We start from the raw sequence: 15,291 nt of genomic DNA, 5'->3' as shown, positions 1-15,291 counted from the left end.
TAAATCTGTGTTTAATTCCATGTTTCTCAGACTTATTCGGCCATGGAACTTCCTGCAGATCTTGAAAAATAAATATATCTTTTCATTCTGGGACCTATGTTCAGAGGCAGAGGAACTCTGACTTTAGGAAACACTGTTCTGGATAATGACATCACCTGGATTGGATTATTTCTTTATTCTGTCTCCTGCTATCAACTTGAATGGAGGCAGCTTTTCTGTTGAAACTCAGGGCTCCTGGACATGGGATTTACAGTCTCATCTCTACACATCTTGCCTGCCCTCTGGAGCTTAAGGCTTATCGCTGTTCCATCAGCTTGATCTCAAGCCCCTTCCCTTCTTTATCCCCAGTGCACTGAGCCTTTCCTTGCTCTCCTTCCTCCAGGCTCTCATTCGCCCTGAGCTCCAAGACCAGCCCAGTCCCCAGGGTTGGCTTCTGCCCGCTGGAGCCTGTAGTTCTCTCTACTGGCCACCGTCACTTCCATCCTCAGCCTGCTTTCTTCGCACTGCACTAGGGAAGCCCAGCGCTGCAGGAGAGTGTCAGAGGGCGGCACACATTTGGCTTCAACCAAGTCCTGCCGTCTGGAGCCTCACTTCCCATTCCTGGGTTCCTCGGGGGTCAGCCCACCTCATTCTCTAAAGATGAGCTCACCCCCTCCTTTTCTGAAAGGATCAAGACCACGAGGTTCCAACTCCTTTCTTTATGATCCACTAACTCTGTACAGATGCCTACATTTCAAACCCAGCCTGGGGGAGGGATGGGGAAAGAGGCCTTCTTGTGCATTCTGAGTAGCCTGGCACCCTCTGTCAATACTGCAAGGGCGAGTGCCCTTTGACTCAATAATCTTTCTTCTAGGAACTTCATGTTAAGAAAATAATTATACGACTAGGCCAAGGTGTACGTGTAAAGGTGATCACTGCATGCTATGATAAACCTGGGGGAAAAGGCAAATAGTTAAAATGCCCATCTCTAGGAGATTGGTTACATAAATTATCACAGAGTCTTACTATGGGATGTTATGAAATCATTTTTTAAAAATACTGCAAGGTGGGTGCAGTGGCTCATGCCTGTAATCCCAACATTTTGGGAGGCTAAGGCAGGAGGATCACTTGAACCCAAGAGTTTGAGATCAGCCTGGGCAACAAGGTGAAATCTCATCTCTCCAAAAAATACAAAAATTAGCTGGGCATGGTGGCATACACCTGTAGTCCTAGTTACTTGGGAGGTTGAGGTAGGACAATTGCTTGAGCCCAAGAGGTCAAGGCTGCAGTGAGCCAATGATAGTGCCACTACCCTCCAGCTTGGGCAACAGAGCAAGACCCTGTCTCAAGCAAAGAAACAAACAAACAAAAACACAAGCAACAACTAAAAACCACCTCCAACGACAAAAACCCCAAGTAATCGGGAGGATTGCTTGAGGTTAGGAACTTGAGACCAGCCTGGGCAACATAGCTAGACCTTATCTCTACAAAAAATACAAAAATTAGCTGGGCATGGTGGCACCTGCTTGTAGTCCCAGGTACTTGGGAGGCTGAGGTGGGAGGATCCTTGAGCCCAGGAGGTCAAGGCTGCAGTAAGCTACGATGGTACCATTGCACTCCAGCCTGGGCACAGAGTTAGACCGTCTCAAAATAAAATAAAATAAAAACAAAAATAACATGGATAGTATAATCTTATCTACATGAAAAAAATCTGTGCAAACATACACAGAATGAATTCTGAAGAATGTTCATCTACATTTTGTCATTTATTATCTCTAAAAGGTAGGAGTTCAAGTGAGTGAATGTTTCTCCTTTTCGGAATGTTTTGGTTTTTTAAAAAAATAATAAATGTGTTATAAAAAGGTTAAATGCAGCTGCTAGTAATGCAGTTTGTCTGTAACCATCTTTTCTCCTTCCCTTGCCTCCCGATAAAGAGATTCTTTCTTCTCAAAGCAAGTCTCCCCCAATTCCACTGCTCTGTCCCCAAGTCCCCCTACGCCTGCTCTTCTGTCCCTCCACCTTCCAATGAGCACGGGTCATCCTTGCCTTGAAAACCCTTTGAGCTGGGCCCTGCCTCCCACTCTAAGGACATAGCTCCTCCCGCGCCTTTGCTTCTGATCTACCCTGCCCCTCTGGCCCTTGCAACCTGGCCTTCTCTGATCCTGAGCTAACTCTGCTGATCAGCAGTCAATGCGGGGGTTCATTTCCTCCCCCTTGGAACTTACTCCTCTCAATTTCCATGACATTACCATCATGGTTTTCTGCCTGTGTCCTTGACTGCTCCTCTTGGCTCCTTTACAAGCTCATTTTCTTCCTCCCACTCTCTAAAAGTAGAGGTTTCCCAACATGGGCTAAGGCCACGAGAGAATATCTCCAGGGGCAAGTGGCAAACAGGCCTTCTCCTGACAAACCATCCCAGGGTTCTCCAATGTCAACCAGACACAACCGCATGTCCTTCATGGAGCACTCAGGTGCTCTCTGGCTTAGGGCTCCCTCAACTGCAGGCCATCTCTCTCCCCCACCACCACTCCTCCCCCCGGACCTGCTATCCAGCTTTTCCCAGCACTCCTTCCTGCCTTCTTCACTGACCCCATCCAAGTCTTCCCCCACCCTTCAGCTCCTCTCTGAAGCCTTTCTGAACTGCCCAACTTGAAATGCTCCCTTTCTCTCCCAGGATTCTTATCCAATCTCCCGTATATGCCATGCATTTGTTCCTTTGTGGCATCTGCCTGCATGATTCGGTTCTCGTCTCAGGTGTGCACGTCTTGTTTCTGCTGGAACGGCAGAAAGCACCCAGGCTTGCCTTCCAACTAGTGTGCTTCCTCTCTGAAAGCAGGAACTCCATACTTGTTGGCTGACTGAAAAGTGTGGGCTGGGGCAACATCCCAGAATAACCCATTTTTTAGCTTGGGTTCAGGTGGAGGGAAGGTATCTCATCTGAACCATGAAGAAGGTGCCTGCAGGTCTCTACCTGGAGACATTGAGGACACCGATGGAAATACGGCTGTGAAGCCCAGAGAAGCGAATCTGGTGCCATCAGATTTGCCGACTTCCACGTGTCACATCTTCAAGGCTGGGAGAGATTGTTCAGGGAACGGGTGCCAGCAAGAACCAGGAGCCTGTCTGTGGCTGAAACCGAGGATGCATCTCGAAGAACAGCAGCAAAGAAGGAAAGCCAGGAAAGGAGGCCAGCCCACCCCCAAACTCCCTTGCTGGGACCTCCCTTAAGACACTTATCACTGTTAGTGTTTTTTTAAGTGACTTGGACACAAATCCTACGTGTCCTAGTAAAGAGTAAGCTCCTTGAGAGAAGGGACAGTATCTGAGCTCTTTGTAGCTTCCTCAGTCCTTAGACATATATAGACGTACAGACCTGGCACCTGGCAGTCGCCCCATGGATGTTTGTTGAATACAGGCATCTTTCTGCATCTTTACGGAATGCCTGTGTGAGGTTCTGAGGATACCATGGTACAGTATAGATGTGCACACTGAACAGATGTAGTGGACACCCCTAAGTGCTAGGAACAGACAAAGACCCCACTCTCATGAAACTTACACTCTGATACCATCCTGTGGGATCATCTGGTCCACCTCGATGAGGGGACTGACCCCAGGGAGTACCAGGGACTTCATCCCAGTGATAAAGTTGGCCTGCGACAGGGCTGGGCCTGACCCTGGGACTCAGTACTCTACACAAGCGCGCGCGCACACACACACACACACATATCACTAAATTAAACATGATCAAACATGGGCAGTGCATGTATGAGAGGCATGCCCAGCTAGGCCACACTGTGCACCAATTCTAACACCCAGAACAGCTGCCTGTCCTTCATGGAAACTGCCAAGCTATCCATCAACCTAGCCTATTGAGAAACCGAAGGCTTTTTCCTCGCTCTCAAATGAGCCTTGGGACCTGAGTCTTCAGTTACCAGGCTTACCCCCAGCTAGAGGGCAAGATGACTGTTTTGGCCGGGGTTGGGGGTGGGGCGGATGTTTGAGGGTTTCGAGCTAAACTCCAGCATCTGAGCTGCTGGGCTCCCTGGACCCCTCAGTCAGGCCGTCTAGTGGCTCTTTTCACTTTCACCACATCAGTTCCTTTTCTTCTAGCCCTGGCTCCTTCCGGTGCCCCTGGGGAACGAGATCAGGCTTTCTGGGACCCCCAGCCTGGCCGCTCATGAGTAGAGATCCTCTCCTCTCTGCCAGACGAGCGGTGCAGGGTGGATTCCTCCCGGGATTGCTTCTCTGTATTTTCACAGCCCCTCCTCTCCCCACCTCCACCCTTTGCCCACATGAAGTGGGCACTGCTCTCTGATTCTGCAAGGAAGGGCTGTTCCTCCCACGCCTGAGGAACACAGGGCTGCCCCCTGCCCTGGTCACCGCAGCCAAGCGCAAGTCTCTCGGGGCAAAGGGGCCACATGGTGGGCCTGCTTCCAGCCATCTCACCACTGAGTCACTTCCGCTCCCCAAGTGGTGCTCAGGCGCAGAGCTCTTGGGCCTCAGGGACCACCCAGGAGGACAACGGGGCTGAAGAGGGCAGATGATGGTGCCAGGACTAGACATGTTTTTGACTCTCAAATCAGTCTTCACAATGCACCAGCCTGTGTCTTGGGCATCTTGGGGGCGGGTCCTTCTCACTGGAGGTGTGGAAACAGCTCCACAGGTGGCTGCTAGTGGCTTGGACAAGCCAGTGGGAAGCTCCAAGGTGGGCCTGTCACCAAGGGGCTGGTGGCACCTGAGTGTCCCCTTAGGGCCACATGTGAGAAGGGCCAGGTGCCAGCTTGGATCAAAAGAGGCGGTGGCCTGGGAGGCGCAGTCAGCTGGCCATGGGGCAGGAGGGGCCTGGAGGTGGAAATGGCTTGGCCGGCAGAGTGGGCCCTGGCGCTCGGCCACTGCAGGGCTGGGCAGCCCAACGAGTGTGTTTTCTTAATCACCATCCCCACCATCACCTGTTCTCCATACGACATCACATCACATCAAATCACATCACATCACATCACGTGTTTATTGTGAGCAGGGCATGATCCTTTGCCAACAAATGTAATTCGAAGATTGATGTGGCCTTTGGAGGAGCACGGAAAGGGTTCTCTGGAAGGGGCTGCCTGCCCTGCTCTGCCAGGCACTTTACTTTTTCCACTCAGGTGAGAAAAATGTTGGTTCTTTACACCCCACAGATCCCAAAAGACAAATATTTGCTGTCTGCCCTGCCGTTTCCATCTCAGATAGAGGCGGCGGCTCTTCCCGGCTGCCAGGGAGGGAATTGCTGGAAGTCAGTCCCCAGTCCTGCAGCCCGGGCAGCCTCTGCGATGTTAGGGGAGATCACTGAGGGGTTTCCGGAGGCTGGAGGAAAAACACACCAGCGCTGCCCTCAGGGCCTCCGTAGACAGGAATCCCGCCCCGCACATGAAGAGGCTGTGGGATCCAAGGGAAAGGAGGAGAGAGGCAGGGCGTGGCTTCCTGTATAGGAACCCACAGCACAAGGACAGCCTGGAACTCGGCAGCGTGGTGTCAGTGGGTCCTCCTCAGGCACCTTCTTTTAAATATTCATTCACACCAGCTCTTTTCTTCTCTATTTCACGGGATTTTGGCCCTGCCTCTTTTTTTTTTTTTTTTTTTTAATAAATTTTATTTTTTTACAGACAGGGTCTCACTCTGTTGCCCAGGCTGGAATGCAGTGGTGCAATCATGGCTCATTATACTTCAAACTCCCAGGCTCAAGTGATCCTCCCTCCTCAGGCTCCGGAGTAGCTGGGATTACAGGTATCTGTCACCATGCCCGGCTGGTTCTCTTACAGTGCTTGTCTGGAATTGGGGTGGAGCCACTCTGAGAATGTGAAACATCTTACCACTATCATCAAGGTTCAGGGCTGTGTGGCCCCTTGTAAGATGTGGTCCAAGACCTTTCTGGAGGCTTCCAGTAATGGTCTGCTCTGGGCCAGCTGACTGCAGAGGGTTCAGCTGCAAAGGTGTCTCAGTGAGGAGCAGGACTTGGGGCGAGGCTTCCCTCGCTGCCTGCCAGGTGCTCCCTAGGGCTGATTATAACTTGCTTGGCTCATCCCGCACAGCCTAGGACTTGGAGAGGCCAGCGGGAAGCACAGAAAGGTGCCAGAGGCAGAGGGAAGGAAACCACAGAGAGGCAGGGTGGATTCCAGACTAGAAGTCAGGAGTTCTGGGCCCTAGTCACCCCGACTAACTGTGATTCGTAACAACTCACCTCTGTCCACAGGACCAGCGACATAATTTGTGGGGGCCAGTGTAAAATGCAAATGTGTGTGTTTGTGTGTTGGTGAGACGGGATGACTTGTTAAAAAATTGTAAGAATTTCAGGCCACATGGTGGATCAAGTCTGTAATCCCAGCACTTTAGGAGGCCGAGGTGGTAGGATCATTTGAGGCCAGAAGTTTTAGACCAACCTGGGCAACATAATAAGGCCCCGTCCCTACCAAAAAAAAAAAAAAAAAAAATCCAGGCATGGTGGTGCACACCTGTAGTCCCAGCTACATGAGAGGCTGAGGTGGGAGGATCACTTAAGCCCAGAAGTTTGAGGCTGTAGTGAGCTATGATCACGCCACTGCACTCCAGCCAGGGCAACAGAGTGAGTCCCTGTCGCTAAAATAAAATCAAATAAAATACATTTTTAAAAAGTTCAAGATAGCACCTGCAGAGCATTAAACCAAGTGTGGGACCTTGTAGGATGGCACTGGTTGCCGAATCCATGAAGCCAACCCTACCTGCTTGGGCCTCAGTTTCCCTAACTATGCAATGTGGAGGCTGCATCTGGTCAGAAGTTTGTCGGTGGAGCCCTTTCTTCCAATGAACCCCCAGGCCGTTCTACATATACGAGACAAACAGCTGGTCTGATTGAAGTAGGCTGAGAGCTCTGACCCCACCTCTTCCACCTCCATACCTGTCAGTGGCACCTGAGAGTGTGGCTGAGAGCCCTGCAGATGATCTCAAAGGCCCTTTTCAGTTTCTACTTTCCGTAAGTGGATGAGGTGGTGAGGTTCTCACTGCTAGGAACACAAGCATCTGCCAGGGGTGTTACAGGAGGATTACTGAAAGACACCCGGAATGGCCTTAAAAACCTCAAAGGTTCCCTGCCTCATGACTCCAAAGCCTGCTTCTCCTCTAGCCTCAAAATGACCTTGAAGACCAAGTAGGGGCCTAAAGACACCCAGGCCCTGGAAATGGCCACTTGGGATCATGTCTGGTTCTTATTTCTATCCCAAGAACTGGCTGCAAGGGCCACCCTGGTGCTGGCTCACCACCCTGGCGAGAGCTCAGTCCTGGGCCATGAGGCTTCCCCAGCGGCTTCCTCACAAGGAGGTCAGAGGGTGGGTCAGGCAAGGTTCAGGGGTTGGGAAGGGCAGGGCCTGGGCTGAGGGGCTCTGGCACTGCAGGTCTCTTTTGGGGAAGGGCTGGAGGTCCTAGGGGAGAATCCTAAGCCCGGCCCCGGTTGAAAGCTCCGTTGGGCGGGGGGGGGGGGGGGGGGGGGTGCTGCAGGGGCCTCTCTGATGGGTCCCCAGGGTCGAAATTTACACTGCTGGAAATTTGGGTTGGTGATACCTTTCTGCGCCTATTGGTTAAAGGGATCAGAAACTTCTCTGGACTTTAAAATTATTTGTGAGGTTAGAGCAACAGCCGATGAGAACAGGACTGCAAGGGGCGTGTGTGAGTGTCCCCATCCCCCCTCTCCTCTTTGCTTCCTCCGGTCTTCAGGGATCCGTCCTGTCTCGCAGGATGCCCAAAAAGGCAGGGGAAAAGCCAGAGGCGCCCTGCCCTCCTCTCAGCCTCGACTGCAGAAAAGGCGCCCCCAGGCCCTGGGTGGAGCGGGGGTGCAGGCGGCCCCCCTCGGACCTGCCCCCCAACGGCCGCGCTTACCTTTCATGGTCCCTTCCTTCGGGGCCTCAGGAGGGCCCCGCTGCAGGCGGCTGGAGCTGTAGTGGAGCCGGGCGGCCGGCGGGTTCTCCAGGGCGCGGATCGCCGTCCTAGGCGCCGCCGGCGGCCGTGGGGCTCCCGCCCGGACTCATGCTCCGGCGCGCGGGCTGCGGAGGCGGCGGGCGGAGTGGAGGGTCCCGCGGGGTCGCAGCCTGGGGACGCCCCGCCGGGCGCCTAGCGCCGCGCCCCGCCGCCCAGAGCGCTCATCCCGCCGCCGCCCGCGCTTCCCGCTGGGGCCCCGCGAGGTCTGCCGCCGCCCCTCGCCCCGCGCGTCCTCCCTTCCTCCCTCCCGCCTGCTCCTCTCCCTCTCCCTCCTTCCCTCCCTCGCTCGCAAGCCTCCCTCCCTCCTCGTCACTTCTTGGGCCCTGGCCCAGATCAACTTCCTTGGTATTTTCAAAACTGCCGCGGCCGGCCTCTTTGTGCAGCCACGGGCACCTCCCCCCCCCACCGCACCCCGCCCCGCCCCGCCTCGCCCATGCGCCCCCGCAGCCCCAGAGCCCGGCCTCGAACCGGGGCCCCTCTGCGTCTTCCCTGCCCGCGCTGTGGCTGCAATGGGGCACTTACTGGGAGAGCTCTTTGATCTTAGTCAGTTTCACAATCGGGACCGCCACGTGGCTGGGGCAGGGGTGGGGACCCCCCAGATTTTAGCCCTGCACGTTTTTTCCTCACCCATCTATGGTGTAGAGGACCTGGGAGAAGGACGTCTGGGACCGCACATTTTAGTGCTGAAAGTCGCGTGTCCAGGGCAGACGTGGAAGGTTGGCCACCCTGTGAGCACCCTGGCTCTGCCCCTGCCTAGCTGAGTGACTTTGGGCATCCAGTTCACATCTCCAAGCTTCCGCTTTCTACATGAGACAACTGGACCTGGAGTGTGCCACATTCTGTGATTTATTTTTCATTTTTATTTGTTTGAGGCTCTAGCCGTCCAGGCTGGAGTGCAGTGGCTCAATCTCGGCTCACTGCAACCTCCCCCTCCTGGGTTCAAGTTATTCTCCTGCCTCAGCCTCCTGAGTAGCTGGGATTACAGGCATGCACCACCCCGCCTGGCTAATTTTTTTTTGTTTTTTTTGTATTTTTAGTAGAGACTAAAAACGTTGGGCAGGCTGGTCTGGAACTCCTGACCTCAGGTGGTCCACCCACCTCAGCCTCACAAAGTGCTGGGACTATAGGCCTGAGCCACTGCACCTGGCCATCAAATTCTGTGATTTTGTTGTTGGAGGGGCCTCTGGGGTAATCAGTGACACCCAAGGAAAGTGACTGCAGGCAGGGAATTGAGACTGGTCATACGTGCCCCTCTGGATTCTCACGTGTCATTTTTCATTGATTGAACAAACATTTACTGAGCTCCCAGCTGCCGGCCAGGTCTAGGTCTGCTCTGCCCACCCCACAAGCTGCCTCTGCAGGAAATCAATCAGGTGACATGGATTTTAGAAAAGAGAAAAGACTCATTGGCAAGGGCACCAAGAGAGGAGGTAGGAGAACAGCTCTGAAATCCACCTCCCAGAAGGTAAGACTTAAGGATATTTATGGGTTAGGGAAGTAGAGTGGTCTAAGCCATGGGGAAAGGCGATTGGCAGTGGAGACAAATGAAGAAACAGGTTCATTCCATGAACCTGTGTAGTCTGAGCTCATGGTATTTTATAGGACATGTGTGCAGAAAATAGCAGTGTTAGCATGATCCACGGGTGGAGTTTTTGGCTCTCCGACATTGAAAGGCCACCTCTTGGGGCACTTGCCCAGTTGAAGGGCCAATGGTCTCACCAGTTTGAGATGGGCAGGAGCTGGTCCAAGTTCCTAAAAAACAACTGAAGAGATCATTACCATGGTGACCTATGAATGTTACCTATCAAGTAGCGAATGAAGGTTAAGTTTTAAGTTTCAGTGTTCACAATGAGATACCATCTCACACCAGTTAGAATGGCGATCATTAAAAAGTCAGGAAACAACAGGTGCTGGAGAGGATGTGGAGAAATAGGAACACTTTTACACTGTTGGTGGGATTGTAAACTAGTTCAACCATTATGGAAAACAGTATGGCGATTCCTCAAGGATCTAGAACTAGATGTACCATATGACCCAGCCATCCCATTACTGGGGATATACCCAAAGGATTATAAATTATGCTGCTATAAAGACACATGCACACGTATGTTTATTGCAGCACTATTCACAATAGCAAAGACTTGGAATCAACCCAAATGTCCATCAGTGACAGATTGGATTAAGAAAATGTGGCACATATACACCATGGAATACTATGCAGCCATAAAAAAGGATGAGTTTGCGTCCTTTGTAGGGACATGGATGCAGCTGGAAACCATCATTCTTAGCAAACTATCACAAGAACAGAAAACCAAACACCGCATGTTCTCACTCATAGGTGGGAACTGAACAATGAGATCACTTGGACTCAGGAAGGGGAACATCACACACCGGGGCCTATCATGGGGAGGGGGGGGGGGGGAGGGATTGCATTGGGAGTTATACCTGATGTAAATGATGAGTTGATGGGTGCAGCAGACCAACATGGCGCAAGTATACATATGTAACAAACCTGCATGTTATGCACATGTACCCTACAACTTAAAGTATAATAATAATAAATAAATTAAAAAAAAAAAAGTTTCAGTGTTCAGTGGTGTAGCCTTCAGCTTCATGGAAAAAGGAAAAAAAAAAAAAGAAAAAGAAAAGAAAAAGAAAACACCAAAAAACCAAAAAGCAAGCAACCAAAAGCAAACAGGGCAGCCAGACCATATCAAATCGGTTTCACTACAAGGGACCAGCCTCTGCCCCAAGCTCCGGAAGTGTGAGAACATGTCACATGGCCAGTCTGGTTAGGAAAGCCGATAATGAAACAAGTAGCAGTGCAGAAGTGGGATGAATGTTATAAGAAGAAAAGTTCTGGGAGAAACGGGACCACAAAGTGGCACAGGCCAGCCTGGTCTCTCCTGATGCCACAGTCGGCACCATCTCCCCATCCCCAAGCCCTATTTAATGCTGACGTGAAGTAGGTGAGACCCAAGGGGAAGAGAAAGTGTCTCCTAAGCCTGGAGTAGAGAAGAGGACAAGGACAGCCACCCCTGTCTGTAGATCCCATCAGATCAGCAAGGGTAATGCTGTGTTTTCTCTAATCTCCATTTTGCCACGGCAAGTTTACAGATTGCAAAGTCCCTTCTCTTCATGATCTCAGCAGAACTTCACAACACCTCACCTGAGGGAGGTATCCCAGGGACTGTGCTGCCCATTTTACAGATGAGGAGACTGAGGTTTAGAGAGGGCATTGCCTGCCTGGTGACAGTCATGTGCTCCTGTTACCTGTATCTGGATTCCGAGTTTGCCGCACGATCTGAGTCTCCCAGGACTAGGGCATGGATCAGGAGAGTGTTTTGTAAACACCAGGGAGATACTCACCTTGGAGGTTACCTGTATGCTAACTTATTTACCTTGGAGGTTACCTGTATGCTAACTTATTTAATCTTCATGCTCTATGAAATAAGCAGTATTATTGCCTTCATTTTTCAGATGAGGAAACTGAGGTATGAAGAGGGTAAATAATGCCCTTAGCACCACGGAGCTAGTAAGTGGAGACCTTTGGAATATGAACCTAGGCAGGCTAAACCCAATGCCTGTATGCTAAGACATGGTCCACCACACTGCCTCTCAGAGGGTGCTCAAATATTTGTTGACGAAAAGTACAAAAAGTGTGGGAATGTAAAGTAGTACAGCCATGGTGGAAAACAGTATGGAGGTTCTTCAAAAAACTAAAAATAGACTACTGAATGATCCAGCAACCACTGCTGGGTACATACCCGAAGGAAAGGAAATCAGCATATCCAAGAGACGTCTGCACACTGCCATGTTTATTGCAGCACTATTCAGATTAGCCAAGATATGGAATCCACCTAAGTGTCCATCAGCAGATGAATGGATAAAGAAAATGTGGCATGTGTACACAATGGAATACTATTCAGCCATAAAGAAGAATGAAACCCCGTCATCTGCAACAACATGGATGGAACTGGAGGTCATTATGTTAAGTGAAATTAGCCAGGTATAGAAAGACAAATGCTGCATGATTTCGTTCACATAAGGGAGCTACAAAAACGGACATCATGGAGGTAGAGCATAGAACGGTGGTTACCAGAGGCCGGGAAGGAAGGTGGGTGGGGAGAGGGAGAGAAGTTGGTTAAGGGGCACAGAAATACAGCTAAATAGAAGGAACAGGTATTTGATACTACAGTAGGGAAATTAGAGTTAACAACAATTAATTGTGTATTTCAAAAATAGCTGAAAGAGAAAAATTGGAGTGTTCCCAACACAAAGAAAAGATAAATGTTTGAGGTGATGGATGTCCCAGTTACCCTGGTCTGGCCATTACACATTGCATACATGCCTCAAAATATCACATGTATCCCTAAATATATACAACTATGACATATCAAAAAGAAAAAAAGTAAATAAAATTAGAGCTTACATCATTTAAAAAAAAAAAAGGAAATAACAAAAAATGACCCTCGTTTTTATCCAAGCTTTCTTTAGTTGGTGGGAAAAATGGCCTAACCCTGCCCCTGTGGTGTTAAAGGGTGTGGGCATCCTGGGCTGTTGCTATGATAACTCAAACGCATCAGCAAAGAGATGGTTCACACTTGTAATCCCAGCACTTTGGGAGGCCGAGGCGGGTGGATCACGAGGTCAGGAGATCGAGACCATCCTGGCTAACAAGGTGAAACCCCGTCTCTACTAAAAATACAAAAAAAAAATTAGCCGGGCGTGGTGGTGGGATCTCTTCCTCGTAGTTGCCAAATATAATACCCTTCTCAAAAATCTGCAACTTCTTCAACCATTTTGTAGCATTTAACACCATTAGTGAGGGTTCTCCAAAGAAACAGAACCAATAGGACATATGTATATAGCTATGTATGCATCTCTTTATATATATATCCATATCCATAGACATAGGTGTATAGAGAAATATTATATAGATAAAGAGAGAAATAAATATTTTAAGAAATTGGCTCATGCAATTACGGAGGCTGGCAAGTCCAAAATTTGCAGGGCAGACTGACAGGCTGGAGACCCAGGAAAGAGGTGATGTTGCAGCTCAAGTTTAATGACAATCTGGAAGCAGAATTCTCTCTTTCTCAGGGCACCACATCTTTTTTCTCTTAAGTCCCTCACCTGATTGGATGAGAATCACATTATGGAAGGTAATTCACTTTATTCAAAGTTTGCTGATGTAAATGTTAATCTCATCTAAAAAATACCTTCATCTTAGAAACATCTAGAATAGTGCTTGACCAGCTATCTGGGAACTGTGGCCTAAGTTCACACACAAAATCACCCATCACAAACTCCATTGACAGCTCCTTCTTGACGCTTTTCTGGCTTATCTGATCCTACATACTTCTGGTCCTCCTTCTAAACTTCTTTGACTTTCGCTGTTAGCTTCTCCTATTTGCATATTTTTTATTTCTCTTTCTTTCTTTCCTTCTTTCTTTCTCCCTTCCTTCCTTCCTTCCTTCCTTCCTTCCTTCCTTCCTTCCTTCCTTCCTCCCTCCCTCCCTCCCTCCCTCCCTCCCTCTCTTTCCTACCTCCCTTCCTTCCTTCCTTTTTTGTTTTTTGTTTTTTTGTTTTTTTTGGAATGGAGTCTCGCTCTGTCACCCAGGCTGGAGTGCAGTGGTGCTATCTCGGCTCACTGCAAGCTCCGCCTCCTGGGTTCACGCCATTCTCCTGCCTCAGCCTCCTGAATAGCTGGGACTACAGGCGCCTGCCACCACACCTGGCTAATTTTTTGTATTTTTAGTAGAGACCGGGTTTCACCTTGTTAGCAAGGATGGTCTCAATCTCCTGACCTCAAGATCAGCCCGCCTCAGCCTCCCAAAGTGCTGAGATTACCGGCGGGAGCCACCATACCTGGCCTTCTTTTCTTTTTCCTTTTCTTTTCTTTTGAGACAGGGTCTCACTCTGTCACTCAGGCTGGAGTACAGTGGCACAGTCTTGGCTCACTGCAACCTCTGCCCCCCGGTTCAAGTGATTCACCTGCCTCAGCCTCCCCAGCAGCTGGGACTACAGGCATGCACCACCATGCCCAGCTAATTTTTGTATTTGTAGTAGAGATAGGGTTTCACCATGTTGGCCAAGCTGGTCTAGAACTCCTGACCTCAGGTGATCCGCCCACCTTAAAAGTACTGGGATTACAGGCATGAGCCACCATGCCCAGCTGGTGTATTTTCTAAATACAGGCATTCCCTACCCTTATGTTAGTCAGTGTAAGTAACAATCGCTGCTGTAGCAACCATCCCCACACCCCATTATCTTTAATGCAATGAAAACTTATTCCTCACTCACATTGCAATTCAATATGGGTTAGGCAGTTCTCTTCCAAATGATGACTCAGGGACCCAGGGTTCTTCCATCTTGTAATACCATTATCTGTAACAAATGGCCTCTAAAGTTGCTACAAAATGGAAGAGAGAATGGAGGATCATGCATAGGAGAATTTTATGGACTGGGCTGGAAGTGGGATACAGCACTTTTACCCACATTCCATTGGCCAGAGCCCACTAAACTGGGCTCAACCTAACAGCAAGAGGGCTTTAAAACAGAGGCAGCCATATGCCCTGGAAGGAGAGAAGAAACACAGATCAGGGGGTACCAGCATTCTCCACATAGTTCACCTTCCTGGTCACCAAATACCTGTTCACTCCTTTGTTTTCACACATACAACACCTTCACCCCTCACCATGGAGGCAACTCAAAGTCCCATCTGGTCATTGCATTGAGATCAAAGTCCAGGCTCTCTGTGTAATCCTTATTCATCAGGTCAGCCTGTAGCTCCCATATAAAATGGGAGGAATATGGATCTGATAATCACAATCAAAATGCCCATTTAGAAAATGGAAGAATGAAAGACACAGAGTTGCTACTGATCTACAGAAATGTTGAGATCCCTCAGATGTTGTAAAGATCTCTAACCTTGGGGTGGGGAAAATTGCTTGTTTAGGCCCTGATGCAGATCTCTGGAAGAATTCTCTTGTCCATGACACCTTAGATGTGCCCTCTGGAAGGTGCTTCCTGGTGTATCACCCTCTTTATGCACATCTAAAGTGGATGTTGGGGAATGAGTCATTCCTGAGGGCTGTTCACTTCTCTCAGCCCACTTCTTCTTGGAGCAAGGTTGTTTTTTAGCTCCACAAGTCAGGATGATGCAGGACAGGTGAGCCCTCAAATTGGGGCTTAGCCTGGGAGGGTTGTTGGCTTCACCTGGGAAAGAATCAAGGGAGAGCTGGTGGTGTTAGACAGTAACTTGTATTGAAATGGCAGTGCACATCGGCAACAGAGGGACTGCTCCTTGCAGAGCAGGGCCACCCCACA

General features: G+C 49.9%; 1 protein-coding gene across 1 annotated transcript in view; it reads right to left on the bottom strand.

Annotated features, from left to right (window-relative positions):
• The window catches only part of SCARA3 (scavenger receptor class A member 3), a 37,485-nt gene extending 29,303 nt beyond the window's left edge, over window positions 1–8,182 (bottom strand). The window contains exon 1 of the mRNA XM_003902588.4: window positions 7,861–8,182. Within this exon, the coding sequence (XP_003902637.1) occupies window positions 7,861–7,867 (7 nt within the window). The 5' untranslated portion in view covers window positions 7,868–8,182. The remainder of the gene's footprint in view (window positions 1–7,860) is intronic.
• Window positions 8,183–15,291: the final 7,109 nt, after the last annotated feature.

The sequence above is a fragment of the Papio anubis genome, chromosome 8 (genome assembly GCF_008728515.1).
Source record: "Papio anubis isolate 15944 chromosome 8, Panubis1.0, whole genome shotgun sequence".
In the NCBI taxonomy this organism is placed as follows: Eukaryota; Metazoa; Chordata; class Mammalia; order Primates; family Cercopithecidae; genus Papio; species Papio anubis.
Note: the sequence above shows the minus strand (reverse complement) of the source record. Positions and strands in the feature narration are given on the sequence as shown.